The sequence below is a fragment of the Rana temporaria genome, chromosome 7 (assembly GCF_905171775.1).
Source record: "Rana temporaria chromosome 7, aRanTem1.1, whole genome shotgun sequence".
NCBI lineage: Eukaryota > Metazoa > Chordata > Amphibia > Anura > Ranidae > Rana > Rana temporaria.
Genome location: NC_053495.1, coordinates 125,979,638 through 126,006,770, shown reverse-complemented (window position 1 = coordinate 126,006,770; position 27,133 = coordinate 125,979,638). Strand labels below are relative to the sequence as shown.

The following is a 27,133-nucleotide window of genomic DNA, read 5'->3' as shown; positions in this document are numbered from 1 at the left end:
AACTAGGATGTGTATGTCCAATAGAAACACACAGCATGGCTCGGCCACACCTCCATTCCTCACAGTATTTAACTGACAGCATCAGGAGCCAATGGCTCCCACTCCGTCACTTCCGGGTCCTGTATGATAGCAAAACAGCCTTCACCACCTAGAGCGAGATGTGGACCGCACGCCATTGCTGGAGGAATAGCCATATTTGCAAATGCTGTAAAACACCTAGTGCCGGGATGGGCACACTTACATGTGAGTGCAATCATTACCTTATGACTTTTATATCAACAAATAAATATACTACACTATTAGACTTTTATCTAAGTCTCCTGTGGAGTCGTTTTTATACATCCTAGCTCTATCCTGAGGGACCATTGGAGTGAAGTGGCGTTGGCAGTGAAACCAATCTGGTTTTCCAAATGGACATTTTGACCATCCTGTAAAAAGGGGTCAAACACCTCTGGTGAGTTCCTACCTTTCCATTGAGCACTTGTGGTGGAAGAACTAGAAGTCATCTATATAGGAGCAACTTCTTTTGGTGTTGGGATTATCATTACAAATAGACTTTATGCTTGCAATCTGTTATTTTTTTATTTATTCATATTACGTGTTGCACATTATTGACAATGCTGTTTATGGTTTATCAAACATAACCAATCACTTTATGAACACAGTAAGCGCCACTTCCTTTCATTAGATATACACACTGTTTCATAAGTCTCTTGTGAAGCCAAAAAGTGAGAGTATGTGATATCACATCACCCAAAGAACACCATCCCCACAGTGAAACATGGTGGTGGCAGCATCATGCTGTGGAGATGTTTTTCAGCAGTCAGGACTGGGTAACTGGTCAGAGTTAAGGAAAAGATGGATGGTGCTAAATACAGGGATATTCATGAGCAAAACCTGTACCACTCTGTGTACGATTTGAGGCTAGGACAGAGGTTTACCTTCCAGCAGGACAATGACCACAAACACACTGCTAAAGCAACACTTGAGTGGTTTAAGGGGAAACATGTAAATGTGTTGGAATGGCCTAGTCAAAGCCCAGACCTCAATCCAATCAGACAAAATCTATGGTCAGACTTAAAGATTGCTGTTCATAAGAGCAAACCATCCAACTTGAAGGAGCTGGAGCAGTTTTGCTCAGAGAAATGGGCAAAAATCACAGTGGTAAGATGTGGCAAGCTCATAGAGACTTATCCAAAGGCACTTGGAGCTGTGATAGCCGCAAAAGGTGACTCTACAAAGTATTGACTTTAGGGGGGTGAATAGTTATGCACATTGACTTTTTCTGTTATGTTGTCCTATTTGTTGTTTGCTTCACAATAAAAAAAAAACATCTTCAAAGTTGTGGACATGTTCTGTAAATTAAATGATGCAAATCCTCAAACAATCCATGTTAATTCCAGGTTGTAAGGCAACAAAACACGAAAAATGCCAAGGGGCTAAATACTTTTGCATGGCACTGTAGGTTTTAGCATAAAGTTTCTCAAACCTTTGCATGCCTGCACTTTATGTGATAATGACTAAGCCCCTCCTCTTCATTTCAATATCAAAAGTGGGCGGGGCATGGGTGACCTTAAAATAAACCCCCCGTAAAAAAAGTTCTGTGGACGCCCGTGGACTCAGGTAAGTGTTTAACCACTTTTGCCCCAGAAGGTTTTATCCCCTTAATGACCAGAGCATTTTTTGCTATATCGCACTGCGTGTTGCTTTAACTGACAATTACACGGTTGTGCAGCACTGTACCCAAACCGTGTGATTCTCACAAATAGAGCTTAAACAAAAAAAGAGCGCCAATTTAAAAAAAAAAAAACAATAATTTTCCACTTTTTTTGCTATAATAAATATCCCCAAATTAAAAAAAAAATCGAATTTCTTCATCAGTTGAGACGAATATGTATTCTTCTACATATTTTTGGTAAAAAAATTGCAATAAGGGTATATTGTATATTGATTAGTTTGCGCAAAAGTTATAGTGTCTACAAAATAGAGAATAGATTTATGGCATTTTTATTTTATTTTTTTTACTAGTAATGGCGGCGATCTGCAATTTTTAGCGGGACTGTGACATTGCACTGATTACTGTGTATATGTCAATGGCAGGGAAGGGTTTAACGCTAGGGGGCCATCAAGGGGTTAAATGTGTTCTCTAGGTGTGTTTCTAACTGTGAGGGGATGTGAATGACTAGAGGAGGACTCAGATTGTTGTTCCTACTTAGTAGGAACAGACGATTTGTTCCCCCTCCCCTGGTTGTGAAAAAATACAAAAAATATATATCAAAAGTTCATGCAAATAAATAGTGACTGATTGAAGGGAATCCAGCCGTAAATCAATTCACCCCAAGTGCAGACAATAAAAAGTGCTCTCCAACACCGGTTTCACAAGCTGCTCACCTCATAAAATAGTAAAATCAGCAGTTGTCCCCTGTGGGGGATAATGAAGACCCCTGGCATACTATGGATACAAAGACCTTTTTGGGTGAAAGGCTCCTTAATCGGGTTCCAAGAACCCCGATCATCTTGCCAGTTGAATGTTATATGCAAGAAAAATGCAACATCTACTCTCCGTTTCGAATAATTTAATAATGTAAAAGGTAATAGATACACAAACAAATAAGGCACAATCAGCTTGTGCAAACTGCAAGGCATTGAAAAATCCAAATCTCGAGATGGCCGCGGTGTGACATCTGTGGAGAGATTTCTGTGGAGTGTCTGACATACATTTACAGTGAGTGAGGAGGTGTGGAGCCCAGAAGGAATCTCCAGCAGAGCCATGTAGTGCAATATACAGTAAGTCCATTTAAGGGACACGAGCCACATATGACCCTACATAATTTTGTAAGGTCACAGAATTAAGATGCGCAGTTGGTGGTGGTGATACACGAGAGTGGAATGTGGGTGACACTGAGAAGCCTTTTAAGAGTTGATGTTTGAAGAAATTGCAATATAAGTCACAGGAAGATCTAATGTAGACATTAAAGAAAACATTGGTTTTCCCTGTATTGTATTTGTGCAATGTTTCAATAAATATTATCTGTTAAAAAACTTTCTGACCTGATGGAATAAAGTTACATCCATGTTTCCAGCTATGGCTATTGCAGAAGACATTTCTTTAAAAACCATTCCAATATGTTGATGCTCCGCTCTTTCATCTTCAATGCAGTGTGGCGAGGAAAAAGATGTGAAAGATATAAAAAACAAATAGCTTGGGTAAAATATGCATTCTGGAAGAGATGAATTGCATAAAATTACACATAAAACTGCAAATTTTATTGTAGTACAGAAATATAAAAAATGTAATTTATAGTGATAGATCAATGCTAATGTTACATGCAGGAAGGGTACAAAATGTATTTCAAAATGGAATATTTTATTTTCTTGCAACAAGATAAATGGAAAATATAATGTTTGGTGCCAGAGTTTTCCCTCCTATATTATTTTAGACATAAATATGTCTTCCTTTTTTTTATATCTCTAACAAACTACAAAAAAGCTGAACAATGAAAGTAATTATGAAGAAATAAAGTGTTGTGTAACTGACTGGTGCAATCTGTTTATACAAGTACATTTTGAATGCCCTTGCTCATGGTAAATCTGTGGAGACAAAAATATTGCAAATGGAAATGAATCATAACTTCACATGAAAATGCATTTTTTTCTTAAAGGATAAAGTCTATTACCATTCCATGTTTCCTCCTGCATGTCAAAAAGGATCCCTTCACTCTAATGCCCTTTACACGCGATCAGGCTTTAGCCCGACCAAACTCACATCGGAATTCCGACGGAGAAAAAGAGAACATGTTTTCTATGTAATCTCCGATTGAATTCATCGGAATTTCTGATTGAATTTCTCCGATGGGGCATACACACGGTCTGAATTTCCGATGGAAAAAACCTGTCTGACTTTTTCCATCGGAAATTCCGATTGTGTGTACGAGGCCTAAATGTATATTTCATTCATTCATACAGACCCATTGAATAACCCACTGACACATTTTTTCACCTAGGAGCTGCATGAGATTTCTTGCCTCATTCTTCACAATCTTAAAATAGATATTTACAGTATCAGGATAGAGGGCGACACATCCCCTTTGTGCTACCTCTAAGGGTGAAAAAAACTCCAGACACCCTGATGAAGTCCTCAAGATATTCAATTGCAAACAAAAAGTTTGCAAACCCTCTATAATTACCTGGATGCTTGTATTAGTGGAACAAAACATGTGGACTGACCATCAAATAACTCACAATAATTGACAATTACAATCTGCTGAAACTACATACAGCTGTACTCTTTTAGTCTTCACTAAACACACTGGCTCAGATTCTCAAAGGAGATACGACGGCGTATCTCCAAATACGCCGTTGTATCTCTGAGTCTGAGCCGTCATATCTATGCGCCTGATTCATAGAATCAGTTACGCATAGATTTGTATTAGATCCGACTGGCGTAAGTCTCTTACGCCGTCGGATCTTAACTGAATATTTACGCTGGCCGCTAGGGGCGTGTACGCTGATTTACGCATAGAAATATGTAAATCAGCTAGATACGCAAATTCACGAACGTACGCCCGGCCGACGCAGTACAGATACGCCTGCTATATGAGGCGTACATGTGGCATACCAATGTTAAGTATGGACGTCGTTCCCGTGTCAAATTTTTAATATTTTATGTAGTTTGCGTAAGTCGTCCGTGAATGGGGCTGGACGTAATTTATGTTTACGTCGAAACCAATATGTCCTTGCGGCGTACTTTGGAGCAATGCACACTGGGATATGTCCACGGACGGCGCATGCGACGTTCGTTAAAAACGTCAATCACGTCAGGTCACATAACATTTACATAAATCCCGCCCCCCTGTTCCACATTTGAATTAGGCGGGCTTACGCCGGCCTATTTACGCTACGCCGCCGCAACTTACGGAGCAAGTGCTTTGAGAATACTGCACTTGCCCGTCTAAGTTGCGGAGGCGTAGCGTAAATAGGATACGCTACGCCGGAACAAAGATACGCTCTTCTACGAGAATCTGGCCCACCGTTTAAATGCTCACATTGCAGGCTAGGAAAGGGTATTTCAATCATTGTATTTAGTAATGAATAGGACTTCCTCTCTGGACTTGTAAAAGCTATACCATTCTTCTTTCAAAAATGTTTCTTTTAATTGCTTATTTTTTTTCCCCTGGGATTTCTCATGTGAGAAGCTCTTTTTAGGTCATGCCACAGCATCTCATTTGGTTTGGGGTTAGGACTGTGACTTAGCTATTCACAAATGTGAATGTTCTGCTTAAACAATGTTGTTAATTTACTCCTGCTTAAGAGATTTTGATCATTAGGAATCAAACAAATTTGCACAACTATTTTGCCTTCATTTCTGCATATGGTCTTTTTGGTTAAAAGTAAATTCATACAGAATAATCAGATTAGTTTTTGTAGCACCTGCATTCTGTGAAAGTTTTCTTTTTCAATTTTTTTACTTTTCTTAACATTTAACTCTATTGTACACCGCTTCTATTTTCTTTTTCAATACTTTCTTCCTCTGTCTTGCTCTCACTATCAGCCGCCTCCTCATTATTGTAAGTCTTTTTGTGACACAACGTTTTACTTCCTTTTGGTGTTGTATTGCCTCTGAGTCCTTTTCATTTTACCTTTAGTTGAGAGTACTGCCCTGACTCACTGAGCTCATTTTGACCCTTAATACAAAACAGAGCTGTTTCTACTGAAATGTCCTCTTTATATAATACTGCTGTATTATTCCAATTGTTTCTCTGCTTACTGCTAAAATATGCAAAGATTTGTAAACCTTTATCATAATGTACAATATCAAGAAATATCAACAACTTAAATTTTAATTAAAATTACATTATGATACCATTCTTTTTTTTAAAAATAGAAAAATATAATGAGCAAGCATTGAGTATATTACAGGTACAAAATATTATAATTCAAACAAAGCATATACTAAATATTTTACAAATAATCATTATCCACCTCAATCAATCCTTAATATTCGGCATAACCATATATCTTACATAAATAAATAGATTAATGAATAATTAATAAATAACCCCAGGTATATATTTTTACTAAAGTTTAAAATTACCTGGACTATTAGCAATATCATCTTAGATATACCATTCCATATATTTAAATGTGAACATAAATTGTATCTCCACCAAATACAATTTCAAAAACAAACAATGACAATTTTAACTATAAAATCACCTTTGCCTAAATTTAGTTTAGGTCTGGAGTAAATAAAAAATTCCCCTTAAACACAAATTTTGAAAGCCAGCTTTTTTTAATTGATACAAAGATGAGAAGTCATCGGCACTCCAAATTAATGCATTTCACATATTTATTGTGAAGACAATGTCACATAAGATACAATTACACCTTACGTGATGCTGTCTTTACAATAAACACATGTAATATATTAATTTGGAATGCTGGTGACTTTGCAGCTTCGTTTTTGGTTCTAGCATATGTTTAAATAGTGCGATTCACATGCGGAAATGCATGTCCTGCATGAATCAGCCCTTGAATGGACTTCCCTATGTGTGATTGTTTCTCCAAAGATCAGGGACCAAATTTTTACCTTGAGCCAAGAGCAATTTTGCACATGTTTTGTCGCATGACAATTAAGTCACATTTGGGGTGCCATTCAGGATTAATGGCACCTAAATGCGCATCTTGCTACAGTTTGGAATCGTGGGCAGAATCGTGGTGATTCAGACGCGCGATTCCAAATCGCCCCTATGTGAACAGGGCTTCAAAGTTGAGTATTGTGAAGACACTACCTTCTGTGCATGTCTGTACATCGCTACAATAAAGCTTATGGTCAAAAAAGAAAAAGATGAGAATGAAGCAGTTTAAATGTATTGGAATTTTGTTAAAAAATCTTCTTATACTTCAAATTGGATGAGTTGCAAGGACAGAGTGTCCATCAAAAAGCCATGTTCCTGCTAGTGTGTGCAGTACATGGTCTTGAAAAAGTATACATACCCCTTGAGATTTTCCACATTCTGTCATGTTACAACCAAAAACGTAAATGTATTTCTTTGGGATTTTATGTGATAGACCAACACAAAGTGGCACATAATTGTAAAGTGGAAAGAAAATGATAAATGGTTTTCAATTTATTTTTACTAATAAATATGTGAAAAGTGTGGTGTGCATTTGTATTCAGTCAATACTTTGTAGAACCACCTTTTGCTGCAATTACAGCTGCAACTCTTTTGGGGTATGTCTCTACCAGCTTTGCACATCTAGAGAGTGAATTTGTTGCCCATTCTTCTTTACAAAATAGCTCAAGCTCTGTCAGATTGGATGGAGAGTGTGTGTGAACAGCAATTTTTAAGTCTTGCCACAGATTCTCAATTGAGTTTAGGTCTGACCTTTGACTGGACCATTCTAACACATGAATATGCTTTGATCTAAACCATTACATTTTAGCTCTGCCTCTATGTTTAGGGTTGTTGTCCTGCTGGAAGGTGAACCTCCGCCCCAGTCTAAAGTCTTTTGCAGACTCTAAACAGGTGTTCTTCTAAGATTTCCCTGCATTTGGATCCATCCATCTTCCTGTCAACTCTGACCAGCTTCCCTGTCCCTGCTGAAGAAAAGCATCCCCAAAACATGAAGCTGCCACCGCCATGTTTCATAGTGGGGATGGTGTGTTCAGGGTAATATGCAGTGTAAGTTTTACGCCACATATAGCGTTATAAGCTGTAGATCTCTGCAGCTCTTCCTGAGTTACCATGGGCTTCTCTGATTAATGCTCTCCTTGCCTGATCTGCCAGTTTAGCATGTCTTTGTAAGTTTGCAGTTGTGCCATACTCTTTCCAGTTTCGGATGATGAATTGAACAGTGCTCTGTGAGATGTTCAAAGCGTGGGATATTTTTTTTATAACCTAACCCTGCTTTAAACTTCTCCACAACTTTATCCCTGACCTGTCTGGTGTGTTCCTTGTCTTCATAGTGCTTTGTTTACTAAGGTTCTCTAACAAACCTGAGGACTTCACGGCTTTATACTGAGATTAAATTACACACGGGTGGACTCTATTTGCTAATTAGGTGACTTCTGAAGGAAATTGGTTCCACAAGATTTTAGTCAGGGGCAGTGGCGGCTGGTGCTCAAATTTTTTGGGGGGGCGCAAACAAATGAAAAAAAAAAAAACAATTGTAGCCTCACTGTGCCCATCAAACACAGCTACTATGCCCATCAATTGCTACCACTGTGCCCATCAAATGCAGCCACTGTGCCATCAATTGTCGCCACTGTGCTATGCCATCAAATGCAGCCACTGTGTCATGCCATCAAATGCAGCCACTGTGCCATTCCATCAAACGCAGCCACTGTGCCAACATTTATCGCCATTGTGCCCATCAATTGTCACCACTGTGCCATGCCATCAAAAGCAGCCACTGTGCCATAAATTGTCGCCACTGTGCCCATTGTCACCATTGTGCCATCAATTGTCACCACTGTTCCCATCAATTTTCACCACTGTGCCCATCAATTGTCACCACTGTGCCATGCCAAAACGCAGCCACTGTGCCATCAAACGCAGCCACTGTGCCATCAAACGCAGCCACTGTGCCATCAATTGTTACCACTGTGCCATCAATTGTTACCACTGTGCCATCAATTGTCACCACTGTGCCTAGCAATTGTCACCACTATGCCATGCCATCAAACGCAGCCACTATGCCATCGATTGTCACCCCTGTGCCATCAATTGTCGCCACTGTGCCCATAAATTGTCACCACTGTGCCATGCCAAACGCAGCCACTGTGCCATGCCATCAAACGCAGTCACTGTGTCATCAATTGTCACCACTGTGCCCATCAATTGTCACCACTGTGCCATGCCAAACGCAGCCACTGTGCCATGCCATCAAACGCAGCCACTGTGTCATCAATTGTTACCACTTTGCCATCAATTTTTACCACTGTGCCAAGCAATTGTCGCCACTGTGCCCAGCAATTGTCGCCACTGTGCCCATCAGTTTTCGCCACTGTGCCCTGTAAAATGCTGCCACTGTGCCCTGTAAAATGCCCCCCCTCCCCGCCTGGCACTTACCTTTCTGTGGTCAGCCATCCTGCTTCTACCGTCCCTTGATGTCTTCTCCCGCCCTTGATGACGCTTCAGCCAATCAGGTTACCGGTAACCAGAACCGGTGAACCTTATTGGCTGAAACACCTGTCAGTCTTATCCAATGAACGCAACCCCTGTGCGTCCCTTGTATAAGCATCTGGCAGCCAATTACAGCACTTCCACAGCCAACCAGCTGCCGTTATTCAGATGGCCGGCGCTCGCCAGGGGGCCGGCCATCTAAATAGTCAGCGGCAGTGGCAATACATAGATTCATGCAATGCATGAACCTATGTATTATATACAGTAGCGGTGCGAGAGCGAGAGGGGGCGGCGCTCCGGCGCCCTCTATGGACGCACCGCCACTGGTTAGGGGTATCAGAGTTAAGGGGGCTGAATACAAATGCACGCCACACTTAAAAAAATAAATAAAAACATTTTCCTTTCACTTCACAGCTATGTGCGACTTTGTTCCCAATAAAATACAGTTACGTTTTTGGTTAAAACACTCTGTAGATTGAAATAAATGACCATTTAGAAATCGACAGGTGCTCTTTAACTGCCAGCAAGTCACAGCATATAAACTTGGTAAACATTTTTTATAAAATCAGGAAGAATAATAAGCATGCAGATTGTGAAGAAACATTTCCTGAAAAAAACAACAGATGTGTTTGCTCATCACAGACAGACACATATAAACCTGCTAAATAATAATTTATGCTCTTTGGTTTGGATTAGAGCCGGTTCACACTGGGGCAACACGACTTTCAGCGTGACTTTGGGAGGCAACTTGAACACGACTTTAGTATGAATCATAACGCGACTTACAACACGACTTGAAGTCGTCTCCAGGAAGGGGAACTCGATGCCAAATTTTAAATAAAAAACCGGCATTGGTTCCCCCTCCAAGAGCATATCAGGCATATCAGGCCCTTAGGTCTGTCTTCTTACAGCTCTTTTTAACCAGCGGGGCCTTCTTCTGACTTCGGGGGTCTTCTTCAGACTTTGGGGGGTCTTCTTCTGACTTCGGGGGGTCTTCCGACTTCTCCGCTGTCTTCTCCCGCTCTCCGGTTCTTTTTTCCTTCTGCCGGGCTCCGCTGTCTTCTTTCAGCTCATTCACCAGCGGGGGCCCAGTCTTCTGTTTTGCCTTCTTCTCTTCTTCCGGGTGTGTGGTGTGCAGCGATTTATATAGGCCTCTAATGACGTCACAGTCCCAGCATGCTCCGGGTGGTAACGACATAATTACCCCGCCCCCTTATGTCGTCACCGACCGGAGCATGCTGGGACTGTGACGTCATAAGAAGCCTATATAAATCGCCGCGCACCACACAACCGGCATTACAGCGGGAGGGAGTGTCGAGTCAACATTGAAGAAGAGAAGAAGGCGACGCAGAAGACCGGGCCCCCGCTGGTGAAAGAGCTGAAAGAAGACAGCAGTGGTGCCCGGCAGAAGGGAAAAAGAACCGGAGAGCGGGAGAAGAGAGAGGAGAAGTCGTAAGACCACCCGAAGTCGGAAGAAGACCCCCTGAAGTCGGAAGAAGGGAGAAGACCGGGCCCCCGCTGGTAAAAGAGCTGAAAGAAGACAGCGGTGGTGCCCGGCAGAAGGGAGAAGTCGGAAGAAGACCGCCGAAGTCGGAAGAAGACCCCCGTAGCTGCCTAATAAACTACTTTAAAAACCTGTGTAGTGTTTTTTTATTGACATTTTTCTTCCACCAGGTGAATGGGTAGGGGTACGATGTACCCCATACTCATTCACATAGGGTGGGGGGCCGGGATCTGGGGGCCCCTTATTAAAGGGGAGACGAAGAGAAAATATGGATGGCAGCACACCACAAAAACCTTAAAAAGGCCAGGGTTGTCGGGAAGAGGCCCTTGTCCCCATCAACATGGGGGCAAGGTGCTTTGGGGTTGGGGGGGGAGGCGCTCGCTCGTCTCCACCCCTTTCCTGACCGGCCGGTCTGCGTGCTTGGATAAGGGTCTGGTATGGTACGTTTTTTTGGCATAGGTGGTTCCCCTTGAAATCCATACCAGACCTAAGGGCCTGGTATGCCCCTGGAGGGGGAACCCACGCCGTTTTTTTTATTTAACCACTTAAGTCCCGGATCAAAATGCAGCTAAAGGACCTTGCCCCTTTTTGCGATTTGGCACTGCGTCGCTTTAACTGACATTTGCGCGGTCGTGCGACATGGCTCCCAAACAAAATTGGCGTCCTTTTTTTCCCACAAATAGAGCTTTCTTTTTTTATTTTTTGCGCTATAAACAAAAATAGAGCGACAATTTTGAAAAAAATTCAATATTTTTAACTTTTTGCTATAATAAATATCCCCCAAAAATATATAAAAAAAAATATTTTTCCTCAGTTTAGGCCGATAAGTATTCTTCTACCTATTTTTGGTAAAAAAAATCGCAATAAGCGTTTATCGGTTGGTTTGCGCAAAATTTATAGCGTTTACAAAATAGGGGATAGTTTTATTGCATTTTTTATAAAAAAATTTTTTACTACTAATGGCGGCGATCAGTGATTTTTTTTGTGACTGCGACATTATGGCGGACACTTCGGACAATTTTGACACATTTTTGGGACCATTGTCATTGTTTATTGTGAAAATGACAATTGCAGCTTGGGAGTTAACCACAGGGGGCGCTGATGGGGTTATGTGTGACCTCAAGTGTGTTTACAACTGTAGGGGGGTGTGGCTGTAGGTGTGATGTCATCGATTGTGTCCCCCTATAAAAGGGATCACACGATCAATGACGCCGCCACAGTGAAGAACGGGGAAGGCGTGTTTACACACGGCTCTCCCCGTTCTTCAGCTCCGGAGACCGCTCGTGGGACTCCAGCGGCGATCGGGTCCGCGAGTCCCACGGTCACGGAGCTTTCGACCAGGGCGTATATCGGCGTGAAGGGGTTCTTAAGTGGTTAAAATTTGGCATGTTCCCCTGTGGGAGGGAGGTGCTTGCCTTAGAACAGGTTCATACTGGGGCGACTTCCTGTAAAGTTGCCTCACTGTGAACGGGGATCCGACTTGGAGGTGACTTGGAGGTGACTTACATTGAAATCAATGGATACAAGTCGCCTACAAGTCAGATTGAAGTAGTACAGGAACCTTTTTTCAAGTCGGAGTGACTGCAGTAGTGTACATTAAGTGCCGGTTCACACTGGGGCGGCACGACTTCGGGGGCGACTCGGCAAGTCGTCCTGAAGACGACTTCAGAGGCAACTTGCAAAATGACTTCTGTATAGAAGTCAATGCAAGTCGCCCCCAAAGTCGTACAGGAACCTTTTTCAAAGTCGGAGCGACTTGCGTCGCTCCTATTAGAACGGTCCTGGTGAAAAGAATGGGATGCGACTTGTCAGGCGGCTGAGTCGCCTGACGAGTCGCCCCAGTGTGAACCGGCTCTAAGACGGCTCCATTCACTTACATTAATTATTTCATGCAGCGCGACTTGAGGCCACCTGAAGTCGGATCCCAGGTCGCCCCAGTGTGAACCGGCTCTTAGTGTTTATTGGTTAATAACATTTTCTTGTAAAATAATAATATTTTGATCATTGTATTTGAGAGTTGCTTTTTCTGTCTTCCTTCTAAAAATGGTAGTAGCCTGGCTGTGTTTGATCCATATTCTGCAGTCTACTGTTTTCTATGAGTATCTATGAGAATCAGGGGTGGCGAGGTCCCTCCATTTGAATCTTGCTTACACTCAAAATTTCCTATTCTCAGTCCTGCCCAGCCAGGCACTCTCTCAGATGTTGTCCTCTCCCTTGGTTTCCCCAACCTCACAAACACTAGAGGATTTCTACATAGGCCCTGATATAGGAAAATGGGGGGAATTATGCGAATAACAATAGACATTCAAAAAAGAATATCAATATTATTAATCCACTGCCATTTCTCACTGTTCTTTTTTGTGTAGCTCTGCAATGAAACACACAACACAAACCCTAGGTGAAAAAGCATGGTCTGTAACAACCCCCCCCCCCCCCCAAAAAAAAAAAAACCTGCCTATTCTCTTGAACATGCATACATTTGGCAGTTATAATAGGAGAAGTGCACCTGTGTACAAAAAAAAACAACTAAAAAACTCCACAGTCAACAAACAATACAGTAGAAGCTTCAGCGTATATTATACCAATACATACATACTGTGTGTGTATATATATATATATATATATAGTAATTAGTCATTGTCATCCCGACACTGATCTGGGCAGCTGACCTTACAACCTTACAGAAACTGACTAATAACAGATGGAGGAACCACGTGTGAAAACCCTTTGTTGAAAAATAGAATCTTATAAACATATCAAAGACTTTTTTTAAGTTGCCGATAAAGATAAAAAGGAAGTAACAGTGCATTGAGAGGTTCAACACACAAAATCAAAAAAACAAAATATGACCAACTAAAACAATACAATAGGATTGCAACATACTCAGTCACAGTGACTGTGCGAATAATACTGCTGTGTAGGCAATTGTAGTGCAGTGTTTAATGTTTGTGAACACTGAGCATAGCACGTTACATAGATGGTTTTATATTATTATTACTATTATCTGTATGTGGGCATTCATGTTGGGAGCTTTCTGTTTATATTATATTTAATGCTGAATTGTGATTTATAAACACATGTTCACACTTTGTGGGTAGGTTTTGTGTTTAATAGCACAGAGCTTTTTGTTTATTTGTAGTGCAGGAAAAAAAAATGTAATATATAATGTACAGCCCTATTATTTACATAACTGTCGCAGTGCAAGAAGTAAATTTCTACACATACAGTAGTTGTGATTAATATAATGGTTTGACCAGCTTACAGATGAGAGACATATAAATCTGTATTTTTTTATTGGTGTGATGATTATTGCGACAGACCCAACCGGAACAGGGGCTTTTGGAGGGGACTGCATGGTAGCCTCTTGCCTACTATGGGCCCTGGCTTTTGAGGGGGGGTTGGGGGGTGGCTGGGGGACCCTTGGAGGGGTTTTGCCTCAGATTCGGTTAATGCTGGTGTCTCTTGTTGTTATGTGTAATCTGTTTATTAAGGTATCTTTCTCTCATTGTATAATTCCCCATTGTGTGCCTCCTAGGTGTGAATTTCCATTGTTAATTGAGTCACATATTGTTTCTGTCTGTCTGCTAGTATTGTGTCCACTTCACCTTGGTACCAAACTATTGTGAAATGTTTATGTGGTTATGTTTATTTTAGCTGTTCATTAGATGTACTGATACCGTTTACAGTTTGCACTGTTTAGGATAATGTGATCAAGCTCTTACCTGATTTTTTGTGGTATATATACTGTGTGAATTTACAATAGAGAGAGTTCCAGTTTACACTTAAGCTAGCATTGTCTAGTTCTTGGGTGCAATGCTCAGCTATAATACCTGGTTCCTTGTTTCATAGTGGAGGAAGCTGCATCTTGGTGGAAGCACCCAAGCGTGGTGCCAGGAGATCCATCACATTTGAAGGCAGCATATGTGGAATCTGCTTCCTCCTTAAAGGCAGTACAAAACACCACCAGGACCCAGTGTCGGGTGATATAGAAGAAGTGTTCTAGGAGCCGTTCGCCATGGAAACGAAGTTCCAGTGGGGAATGCAAGAGGCATTCGTCCAGTACGGAGAGCCTGGTTCTGCCTCGGATGTACTGGAATTAAGAGATGCGATCCGCTGGGAGCTTTTGATGAAGGCTCTATGACTATGGTGGCCCAGGATTGATATTTGAAATGCTTCAGGAGGATCCACATTTTGGTAGTGTAGCCGAGTGGAGATGAGAGGGCATACAAGATTTTAGGGAGTTGGAACTTCCCAGTGAGCTTGGATTGAGAAGTGACTTGGACTTTATAGTTACACAAGAATGGGAGCTGGAACAAGCATATAAAGGACTGTTTGACAAAGCTCAATAGTATGCCCCAGCACCCATGGATGTTATGGAATATGAATCACCCACCAAAGCACTGGTACTGGGCCTAAGTGCTGCCAGCCTGTGCCCGGATTTTAAGCCACAGAGAATGGAGATTTAATAGACTTTTCTGCTGAGGAGGAACAACCCAGCGAGTCTCCAGGAGAAGAACTGGCATCAGGGAAGAACCTCACTGAGCTGTGCCAAGCACCAACAGCAGCTAGAGCCTTCTTGAGGGAAGAAGCAGCTTGCCTTTCTCCCACACCACCAACAGCAACATCTGTGGAGTTACATCAAACTTCTCCAGTCCCGTTGCAGCTGATATGTGTAACATTGAAGGTTGGAGGTTGATGCCCCTCCCCCTACCTGTATATCTTAGACAAGTTCATATACCTTTTTCCTACTTTTGTATGTTTACTGCATCTAAACATGTGCATTGCTGCTTTGTTTTTATTGACAAATGAAAAATAAAAAATTGTTATTTAAAAAAAAATAAAAAAATTCTCCAGTATAGGTACTGGCATTGAAACAGAGCATTGCCAAGCTCTGGACAGCATCTTTAGCGGCTCCAGGGATTCAGGGAGAAGAGATAGTAAACCTCTATCCCTGGCACCAGCTCCAGAGACTGTGGATTTAATAGACTTTTCTGCTGAGGAGGAAAAACCCAGTAAGCCCCCAGCAGAAGTACTGGCAGCAGGACAGAGGGTCTACTACCTCTGCCCAACACTTACAGCGACCCTGGAACCCAGGGGTCAAGTCCTGGGAGAAAAAGTGTGGGAACTCCCACCCAAGATCCACTCCCCCACCAAAAAAAATAAATAAATGATACGCTCATATGCATAATTACTAAACCGCAAGTTCTTTCTAAATCCCGCGATAACTCGCGGCAGACCTCCGCAATGTCTCCTGGGAACAATGACAAATACTCCCAGGAGACATTGCGGCATCGAGGAAGTGACGGAATACCCGCATACTACCTGATGAATCCATATACAGGAAGTGGCCAGTAACATAAAGGATTACTAAGGTTTGCCTGCCCCTGACAGTGACTCAAGCTGGGCATCGCCGCTTAGTAAAGGATTGGCTCGGGCGGCTTGGCTGTTCTCGGCTGCTCTAAGTCCTGCAAAGGGAACTGCGTTCCTGCTGTGAAAAAAGTGCAGGAACTCCGTTCCCACGCGTTCCCGCAGGACTTGAGCCCTGCTGGAACCCCAGGATAAGAAGGTGGTCATCCTTCCTCGCCAGAAACAGATCAACAGTCTGGGAGCAGAGGTGGTTGTTCTCCCTCCCCAAGGGCAGATGCACAGTCTGGGAGAGGAGGTGGTCATTCTCCCTCTGCAGTGGCAGATCCAGTCTGGGAGAGGAGGTGGTTGTCCTTCCTTCTCAGCAGCAGATCCACAGTCTGGGAAAGGAGGTGGTTATCCTACCTCCCCAGCAGCAGATCCACAGTCCAGGAGTGGAGAAAGTTGTCCTCCTTCACGGACAGTCAGCCAGAGCAGAGGATGTGGGGTCCTAGCTGAAGCGCTGGCAACGGGGCAGAGCACTACTGGCATTCATGGCTCCAGGGATTTGGGGCAGTCAGCCCCTCTCCCCAACAGCAGGGACAGAGAGTCCAATGACCTCTGCCCCACACCTAACGATGACAACTATTCTCTGTGGCCAAGAATGGAGATCATGTGGACCAACTTTGCCCAACTAATGCATGTCCAGACCAGTTGGAGGTCTTGGATCTGGTTAGTCTCATTTTGATGAGGGAAAAATGTGACAGCTCCAACCGGGACAGGGCCTGTCACATACCTGACGTGGAGAGGAGGGCTATCTCTTACACTTACAGCTTGGTACACCTGATAAAGTAATAGGAGGCACAAGAGCCTGGAGTGGCACTTGGCAGCTGGCAGGTGACAGGCAGCAAGCACTCGGCAGGCTGGAAGGTGGCAGACAGCAGGTACTTGGCAGGCCCTCTATCAACCTGGGATTCAACAACCATCCACTGGGAGTTGATAGTTCCCTTCATGGGACATCTACATGCTGACGGACTGATGTTAACCTCTCCTCATCTGGATTCAGCAGTGGTATCATTGTACACATTTTTATACCAGCATCATACTTAGCTACAGTACATGTTTTTATGACTGCTTTTGGTACCGTTTGGTATTACTCGCACCATTTTTACAATTTATGTAGCTACATTGATTTTTTTCTCCAGTGCAATATTTATTTGGTTACCTACTTGAAAACTATAAAAGTTTTAATGCTATTCCCATCGAGCGCTGCCTTTGTGTGTTTTTTGTATCCTGCTATCCATTTTTCCAGTGGTTGGTAGCTGCACTGGGAATCAGCCTGCAAGGAGATCAGATAAAAGTAGTTGGATCTGTATGTGCGGTATAATTAATCGAAATTAGTCGATTAAAAAAAAAAAAGAAGATTAATCGAACAGAACATTTTTGATCAGTAACAGCCCTAATATATATTATAAATATGTATTCATCAGTTTAGGCCAATATGTATTCACAATAAGCGAAAATGTATTGGTTTGCACAAAAGTTATAAACGTCTACAAAATAGGGGAAAGATTTAGGGAATTTATTTATTTATTATTATTTTTTTTACTAGTAATGGCAGTGATCTGCAATTTTTAGTGGGAAATCAGACCCTAATTGACACTTCTTGGTGACCAGTGAAACCAATACAGTAATCAGAGCTATAAAAATGAACTGATCACTGTATAAATGACACTGGCAGTGAAGGGGTTGACACTAGTGGTGATCACAGTAATCAGTGCTATAAAAATGCACTGATCACTGTATAAATGACACTGGCAGTGAAGGGGTTGACACTAGTGGTGAACAAAGGGTTAAGTGTTCCCTAGGGAGGTGTTTCTAACTATCAGGGGGACAGACTGACTTGGAGTAGAGAGAGATCACTGTTCCTGATCACTAGGAACAGCTGATCTCTCTCTCTCCCCTCCCCTGTCAGAACGAGGATCCACCTTGTTTACATAGGCAGATCCCTGTTCTGCCTCTCTTCACTGCGATCACGGGTGGCTGGCGGACATCGCCTGCAAAAGCTAGTGCACAAACCGATGTACCAGTACGTCGATTCATGCAGCGAGCCACCCTGCTGCAGTATAACGGCGACGGCTGCTCGGCAAGTGGTTAACCAACTCCCACCCACCATATAGACAAATGACGGTGGCGGGGTGACTCTCTTGTTCTGGGACAGCTTCATATGGCAGGGGCGTGCAGCACGGTGATTGGCGGCGGCTGTGTGCCTGGGACAAGGCGCATTCCTGACTGTCATGTGACCAGCTATGTCCAATCACAGCTGATCACATGTAAAACAAGGAGATGTCGGTTATCAGCTTTCCTCTCCTCACACTGACAGAGTGAGAGGAGAGCCGATCAGTGGCATTTTTTTCACAGGGGAGACCTGCACAGAAAATCAGGACACTAATCATTAGTGCATCCCCAAACAGTGCTGATTTACAGTGCCACCTATCAGTGCTGCATATTAGTGCCACCTCATAAGTGCCCATCAGTGAAGGAGAAAAATTATTTATTTACAAACATTTTCGAACAGATACGGAGAGCCGATTCACACTACAGTGACCTGGGGAGGCAACTTGTGTCGCCCCAAGTCGCGCAACATGTCAAATTACATGTTGGTCAATGAGAGCCATCTTAATGTACACTACTGAAGAAGTCGCTCCGACTTCAGGAAAAGTTCTTGTACTACTTCAAGGCGACTTCTAGGCGACTTGTACCCATTGATTTCAATGGAAGTCACCTCCAAATCGGATCCCCTGTCTTAACTGAAGCAACTTTCCAGGAAGAGAAACTAGTTTTCTCAAGCAAACCCCTCCCTCCCACAGAGCTGATTGTTGTTTTATTGGCCACGGCCAAAGTCGCCTGTCCTGGAGACGACTTGAAGTCGACCCAAGTCACGCTGAAGTCGCCTCAAAAAGTCGCGTTGCGCCTGTGTGAATCAGCTCTAAGGGGGGGGGGGGGCGGTTTAGCAAAAAATGAAAACCTCAGTGGCGATTAAATACCACCAAAAGGGGGCGTGGCTTGGACATGGACGGGTGAGGACACAGTTCTCCAGAGCTCCTCACATACCGCAGCTTAATCAGCCTGATACGGTGGATCCACTGCCTCCAGACGAGTCCCAACGGCATGTCCCAGCTCCGGAGAGTCTCCTCCAGAACCAAGACTCCCGCACAGCACGGTACCGGGTCCATCGGCGCCTATTTCGGCTGCGGACTGCAGCCACGCGGCGGGATGTCCAAGATGGCGACCAGGAGAAGCAAGGGGTCAGATGCACCAGGAAAGGATGCACCCAAATCACCAATGCAGCCGCAGCACGGAGGGTCTCCCATCCAGACGCCACAATAGGTAAGGGACATGACTCCCCCGGCTCTGCGGCCTCGTTAGGCCTGAACTCAGACGCCTCTGACATACTGGGCGACCGGGACCTGAGGCAGCATATCTTGTCTCTCCCTACCAGGGAGGACCTTGATCGCTTTGCCACTGTGAAAAAAGGCCTTTAAACAGGACATTGAGCAGCTGAAAACAGACACTACCCAGCTAGGCAACAGGCTTGAGACTTTAGAACAGATCGTGGATGAGGCCCTGCCTACTATAACTCAGCTATGGTACCTTAGCAATTCCCCAAAGCCCAAATCTAGGGGTACGGCCATTGCCATCCACAGACATTGCCAGTTTCAACCCTTGGACCACAGAGTGGACCCTCAGGGACGCTACGTGTTCTTAAAAGGCACAATAATGGGACAGAAATATACCTTTGCAACACTGTATGCTCCCAATGTATAACTCACATTTATTGACCAGACCCTTGCCCAGCTTGCAGACTTCCGTGAAGGTAGATTCATTCTGGGTGGGGACTTTAACATCAGTCCAGACCCCTTATTGGACACATCGGCGAACAAGTCCACCCACTCTCACGCCTTTTTGCGGCATTTTAAAAAGACCCTTTCATGGACATACACTGGTGGATTGCTGGAGGGTCCTCCATGCCACAGAACGGGACTATATTTACTTCTCTAGCATCCACAAAGTATACGCTAGAATCGACCTACTACTGGTAGACCAGGATTCCCTGGACTTACTTCTGGGAGCAACTATCGACCAAATTACCATATCTGACCATGCCCCGGTGACTCTTACACTTTCTTTATCTCAGGCGCTCGCCAAAGTCAGGACTTGGAAACTGAACGAAAACCTGCTGGACGATCTGGGGGTGGTGGTGGGGGTACAGGAGACCTTGACACACTATTTTACTGAAAACACGAACGGAGGGAGGGCCACAAGGCCGTGGTTCGCGGCACCTTCATTGCATGGGGTGCCAAACTTAACAAAGAGAGGCAGGCGGACTTCCAGCGAGTACTGCAGGCGCTTCAGCAAGCTGACCTCAGCCATAAACGGACGTTGGGTCTGGATGAACTTAGCCGACTTAACGAATTTAGACTGCTTTTCTCAAAACTACTTGATCGCAAAATTAATCGCAAGCTGCGGTATATGGCTCATACATACTATGAGCAGGGCAACAAGTATGGCCGGTTGTTGGCTCGTGCTCTTCGGAAGAAGAGGCTCCTGGCCCATGTGCACAAATTACAGTCCCCTAGGGAAGAGGCAGCTAAGCATACCTTGAAAACTGCCTCATTGTTTCGAGACTATTATGAGTCTCTGTACAACCTGGACTCCACCTCTTCTCCGGCAGAAGTGACTCTCAAACAGACTAAAATCGCCAAGTACCTCTCCTCAATTGTGCTCCCTTCCCTTTCCCCAGAATAAGTGATGGACCTAGAACATCCTATTACCCTGGCTGAATTGCTGACCACTATCAAATCTCTGCCATGGGCCTGACGGTTTCACCAGGGCATATTATTTGAATTTTTTTGACAAACAGACCCCTTTTTGTGCCCTCCTTAACTCCTTGGCGACCACTGGCGGCCTCCCTCAGGAGACCTCATTGGCGCACATTACGGTGCTCCCAAAGGAAGGCAAGGACCCCACCCAACCGTAGAGCTACAGGCCAATATCTCTTTTAAATACTGATCTCAAAATCTTCTCTAAAATACTGGCTAATTGACTAAAACATCTTCTCCCCGACTTGATACATGCCGACCAGACTGGCTTCATAGTGGGACGGGAAGCTAGGGACAACTCCAACAGGGCCCTACAGCTCATTCATTGGGTGCACACAGGAGATCGGATGCCTCCCTACCTAATTTTGTCCACTGACGCGGAGAAGGCATTCGATCGCGTGGACTGGGATTTTCTTCACGCGGTCCTTAGAGAAACAGGTTTAGGCCCACATATGTTACATTGGATCTCTACTCTATATGTGTCCCCTACAGCTCGGGTTAAAGTAAACGGTGGCCTCTCCGCAGTGTTCCCCATCTGGAGCGACACGAGACAGGGGTGCCCGCTCTCGCCCCTCATGTTTGCGTTGGTCTTAGAACCATTGTTGCAGAGGGTCAGAACAAACCAGGACATCAGGGGGGTGCAGGCGGGCTCCCTTGAACATAAACTATCTGCATACGCAGACGACATACCTTTTCATGTCGTTGATCCTATTGTCTCGTTGCCGAACCTGATGCGGGAACTGATCGCATATGGGGAGGTCTCCAACTTCAAAATAAACCTCACAAAATCCGAAATACTACCGATCACTGTGCCGCAGGCTTTGGTGTCCTCTCTGAGAGATTCCTTCCCTTTTAAGTGGTCTACCTCCTCTATGAAATACCTGGGGATACAGCTTACGTGCCACCATGATTCTTTATATAAGCTTAATTACATACCCCTCCTTAAGAAAATCACCCAGGAACTTCAGACTTGGGACAGAGCAATATTCACTTGGGTGGGCCGTGCTGCCTCGCATCCTATTTCTTTTACAAATGGTACCTATACACCTACCGAAACATTTTTTTTTGCAGCCTTTTTACCAAATTCGTATGGGGGGCAAGAAACCCAGATTGGCAATGTCAATATTACAAAGGTCTAAACTCAGGGGGGTCCTGGGCATACCGAACATCCCCCAATATTATCAAGCGATTGCACTGCAACGGATTCTGAATTGGAAATTTCATACGTCCCTTAAGCTGTGGGTCCCTTTAGAGAAAACAATGGCGGGACGGCACTTGTCTTATGCACCCTGGGTTCCCACGGATGACAGGGGGCTTTCGGAATGGGTGTCTCCATTGACAACCCACTCCTTGAGGTTGTGGGACAAGCTGAACGATAGCCTGGGCCTAGCGCCTAGGACTTCTCTTTTGGCGCCGGTATGTGGGTTCCCATGGTTTGCTCCTGGAGAGCTGAGGGCTTCCCATGGTACTTGGGTAGGCGACCGAACTTTTAGTTTGACAAAATTCGTGGAGGGGGTGTTTTGCTTTCACTCAACACCTTACGAGAGAGGTTTGGCAGCTTCCCCTTTGATTTCTGGAGACACCGCCAGCTAGAGACCTTCATAGCAAAAAGCCACAAGTTAGCGCAGATTAGAACCACTCTGACGGAATTCGAAAACATGTGGGTCTCTGCGGACCCTCTACCCCATGCGGTCTCAGCACTATATGGGATGCAGGAGGCTGCGGCACCTACCCCTACGCCCCACTTTATCAGGGAGTGGGAAAGAGACCTACGGATTGACTTCACTAGGGAACAATTTCATCACTTATACCGTTTCACTCACTCGAGCTCTGTGAACTCTAAGACCCAAGAAAACAACTACAAGCTATTGCCACGGTGGTACAGAGTGCCCACTACTCTGGCCAGAATTTTCCCTACTGCCTCTGATGTGTGCTGGAAGGGGATGCGGGCAAAAGGGCACGTTCTTCCACATTTGGTGGGAGTGCCCGGTGCTCTGGCTGTTCTGGGAAATGGTTGGCAAACACATTTCTGATGGCCTGGGTGTGGATATCCCTGCTCTGCCTAAACATTTCCTGCTCCGCCTAAACATTTCCTGCTCCATATCCCCCCATACCACTGTCTCGGTATAAAAGAAGTGCTCTCCCCCACCTCAATGCAGCAAAACGTCTCATACCACTCCATTGCAAAAGCACGCATATTCCAAGCGAGCAGGACTGGTTGGGGATGGTGGGGGAGATCATGGAGGCAGAGAGCTGGCTTGCAGACTGCAGGGACACCCATAAACAATTTGATCTAACTTGGGCAGAATGGAAGGCTCACATCCACGACACAACCACGTTCTCGTCCAGTTTAGATGTGGCATTACTGGCCCTTGCTGATCCCTCCTTTGGGAGGCTCGTTCAGGCGTGCCGTCAGTTGACTAACCTGGACACCTCCTGATTACGGGTACATCTCATCAACGGCACCGATGAGAGCTGGTTCATATGCTTCCGCTTCTCCTGCTTTCTTCCCCTCTTTCTTTTCTCTTTCTTGCTTCCCATCTGACCTTCTATCTTCTTTGTCCCTTTTCTTTTTTCGTGATTGTCTACTGTAATTTTTGTCTGTAATGTTTATTGTGCAGCCTTGTTTCGGGCTACCAAGATGGTCTTCAGGTTTTTTTTTCTTGACTGTCCTGGGTGCCTCTGGTTGTTTAAAGATGCTTATTAGTATCAGTATGGAAGTTCTGATTGCACTTGCATACGGGTAGGGGCTTTAGGCCACCCTACCCCTCACCAGTTTGGTGGGGATGCCTGCCCACATGGATCGAATGTCCGGGGCGGGCGGGATGCCCCCCTGCCCACTTTTTATCTAGAGTTTTTTTACTCCATGCTGAGATGTATGTTTGTATCCGGACTATGTTTAATATATTTTTGTTATTGTTCCCTTCCCGGTATCCCTCCCCTCCCACCTTTCCACCCCCCCTTTTTTTTTGTCTCCCTCCCCTCCCCCAGTTTGTTCTGGCTATGTTGTACTGTTCAACTGTCAATATACTTTGAAATTGAAAATAAAAATGATATAAAAAAAAAATACCACCAAAAGAAAGCTCTGTTTCAAAAAAATGCATTCAGCGTTGCATGACCACGCAATTGTCATTCAAAGCGTGACAGTGCTGAAAGCTGAAAATTGGCCTGGGCAAGAAGGGGGTGAAAGTGCCTGGTATTGAAGTTGTTAAAGATTAAAAAAAAAGTCATTGAACAAGATTTTTTTTTTTTTAAACACAAAACCTTTAACTAAATGTCCCATGTATGTCAATGATAGCACAATAACGCCTCAAAAATTAGTACAAATAAAGACACCGGAATCATAAAATATTTAAAAACGTGCCTTTATTAACTAAAGCAATAGCTCTGTAATACGAACACACAGTTTTGTAGAATGCCTGTGTTTGATAAATAGGTACCAGGGGAGGGCAGTGTATAGTGAACTAGATGGAAAAGATCTATATTAAAGTGCAGTGACATATATTATGGATGCACCATATTCTTTTAAAACCCAACTCAAGCAACAATTTTGATAGAAGCGGAAAAGAGTTTGAACTTTTGTCAAGGGGAGGAGGTTGCGGGTGTCTCCGGGACAAGCCCTTCCCCACTTTACTAAATACACGTTTCTTTGTTGCAGTCCCTATCTGAAAATAACCCACACTTCCAGTGCTTGTAACACCATGCCGTTAGGACAGGAAGTGAGAGTAAACCTCTCTAATAGGGACACAGGCCACACTATAAACCAGACAGAGGTTCTAACCCTCTCCCACTCTGTACAGAACTAAATAAAAATTTGGCCAGAGTTGGGGTTTAAACATAGAACTATCAGTAGCAGCTTTGCCAGTACATACAGTTCTGCATAACCGCTTAGGCAACTTGGTCCAATAATGAAGGCCTTTGCAGATCCACAGGCTTAGCTTACTGACTCTAGAGGAACATGTATGATATTCAGAATGCAATCTGCTTTACTGCAGAACGTTTCACAACAACCATCACATTGTTCGATTTCGTTAGCCTACGCCAATATCTGATTGGTTGCTGCACACCTTCATTCTTTGTACTGTGAAATTTTGGATAGTACTGTTTGTGCTTAAAAGCCTTTATATAAAATAAGGCAAAGAGCAGTGTGCAAAATGGAGCAACTTGCGCAGTTAATTAAACGTTTTAGTACTTGTGACTACGCTAAACAGCCAAAAGACGTTCAAATCTGCTCTTTACACAAGTTTAGCAAATAAAGGCAAACACGTGAATGTGGTGCACCCCTAGTATATGGCTATACTGGTTAGAGGGACACAGAAATACATTGGCACAAATACAAAGCACTGTTTGCTATCACACACACAAACACACAGGGTAGCTGCTGAAGGTTGTACAGTGATGTACTACTTGTTTTCACAAAGTGTCTATGAAGACCGATATGTTGAGCTGTCCTCTACATTAATCTGATCAAAAAAAGAGGGGTCCACAGCATAGAGTCTGAGCATGTCCAGTTCCAGGGGATGCATGCAGCCGCTAATCACCAAGGAATGAAGTGGGGCTCCAAAATCAATCGTACTAAGTTGCTGCAGGGTGCCCGCTGCAATGTGTTGGTCGGATGCCCCCACTCGAGCCAGACCCGCGCAAATTGTGTTCTCGCTCAAAGCTGAGGAAGCAAGAAAATATTTGTTAATGTGCATATCATAAAGAGAACTTCAGTAAAATAATTACATTATCAAGTGGAGGGGCAATCAGTGGTCAACTAGATACAATTAAATGAGGGATGCTGAAACCTATACATGATGCTGGTTGCCCAGGAATGACCAGTGGTATCCAAGTCCATGAGCCATGTGTGGCTCTTGGTTTGCTTTGATGATACCGGCAGGATCTCAGCGTCTGTCCAGAAACTAGCGGCACAACACATTTCCCTCTTAAATCTAATCAGTAAAATATCCTGGCTGCTAAATCACATACACATGCATTGACATGATGTGATCATACTCTGGGCTATTTAATAACAAAAAGAGGAATGAGCAATAACCCATAGCAACCAATAACAAAACCAAATATCAATTTCTGATTGATATAAACTGATGGAAGATGAATCAGATTGCTAGCTCTGGTTAACTGCACTGTGGGGGGTTCATTTACTAAAACCGGAGAGTGCAAAACAAGTCTCACTTCTGCAGAGAAACAATCAGCTTCTAACCTCAGCTTGTTCAATTAAGCTTTGGCAATAAAATCTGCATAGAAGCCGATTGGTTTCTATGCAGAAGTGAACCTGACTTTGCCCTCTCCAGATTTAGTAAATAAACCCCAATGCATCATCTTTCTACTCTGGATTTGCTCAAATAGGTGTCTACTTTCAGCAAGGAAATGGCCACATGCTGAAATGGCTACTTATGCCGCATACCCCCGATCAGAATTTCCGACAACAAATGTTTGATGTGAGCTTTTGGTCAGATATTTAGATGGTGTGTATGCTCCATCGGACATTTGTTGTCGAAATTTCCGACAACAAATGTTTGAGAGCCGGTTCACACAGGGGCGACTCAACCGCCTGACAAGTCGCGTCCCGTTCTATACAATGGACCCGTTCTAAAAGGAGTGACTCAAGTCGCTCCGACTTAGAAAAAAGTTCCTGTACTACTTTGGGGGCGACTTCCATTGACTTCAATACAAAAGTCATTTTGCAAGTCGCCTCTGAAGTCGCCTTACCGAGTCGTGCCGCCCCAGTGTGAACCGACTCTTAAAGCTTGTTCTCAATTTCTTGTCGGAAATTTCAATCATCTGTATGCAATTCCGATGCACAAAAATACTATGCATGCTTAGAATCAATTCGACCCATGCTCGGAATCATTGAACTTCATTTTTCTCGGCTCGTCGTAGTGTTGTACGTGACCGCGTTCTTGGCAATCGGAATTTCCGACAACATTTGTATGACCGTGTGTATGCAAGACAAGTTTGAGCCAACATTCGATCAGTTTTGTTGTCGGAATGTCCGATCGTGTGTACGCGGCATTACTTGAACAAATCATGTAGTACAAAGATGATGCACAGAGTGCAGTTAAAAAGAGCTAGCAATGAGATTCCCCGTCCATCAGCTGATACCAATTCATGGCCCGTGCTGATCAATTGGGAGTCTCATGCGGCTAGCATGAAGAAAAAAAAAAATTAAAGTGTAGTTCCACTTTTTTAATCGAATCTGAGAAAATCCAACTATATGTTTGTTTGTGTTCCCATTTACTCAGCATACCAAAAAAAAAAACAAAAAAAAA

At 43.9% G+C, this 27,133-nt stretch overlaps 1 protein-coding gene across 1 annotated transcript in view; it reads right to left on the bottom strand.

The window, feature by feature from the left end:
* Positions 1 to 24,207: 24,207 nt before the first annotated feature.
* DPH5 (diphthamide biosynthesis 5) overlaps positions 24,208 to 27,133 on the bottom strand; it is a 70,483-nt gene continuing 67,557 nt past the window's right edge. The window contains exon 7 of the mRNA XM_040359929.1: positions 24,208 to 25,521. Within this exon, the coding sequence (XP_040215863.1) occupies positions 25,283 to 25,521 (239 nt within the window). The 3' untranslated portion in view covers positions 24,208 to 25,282. The remainder of the gene's footprint in view (positions 25,522 to 27,133) is intronic.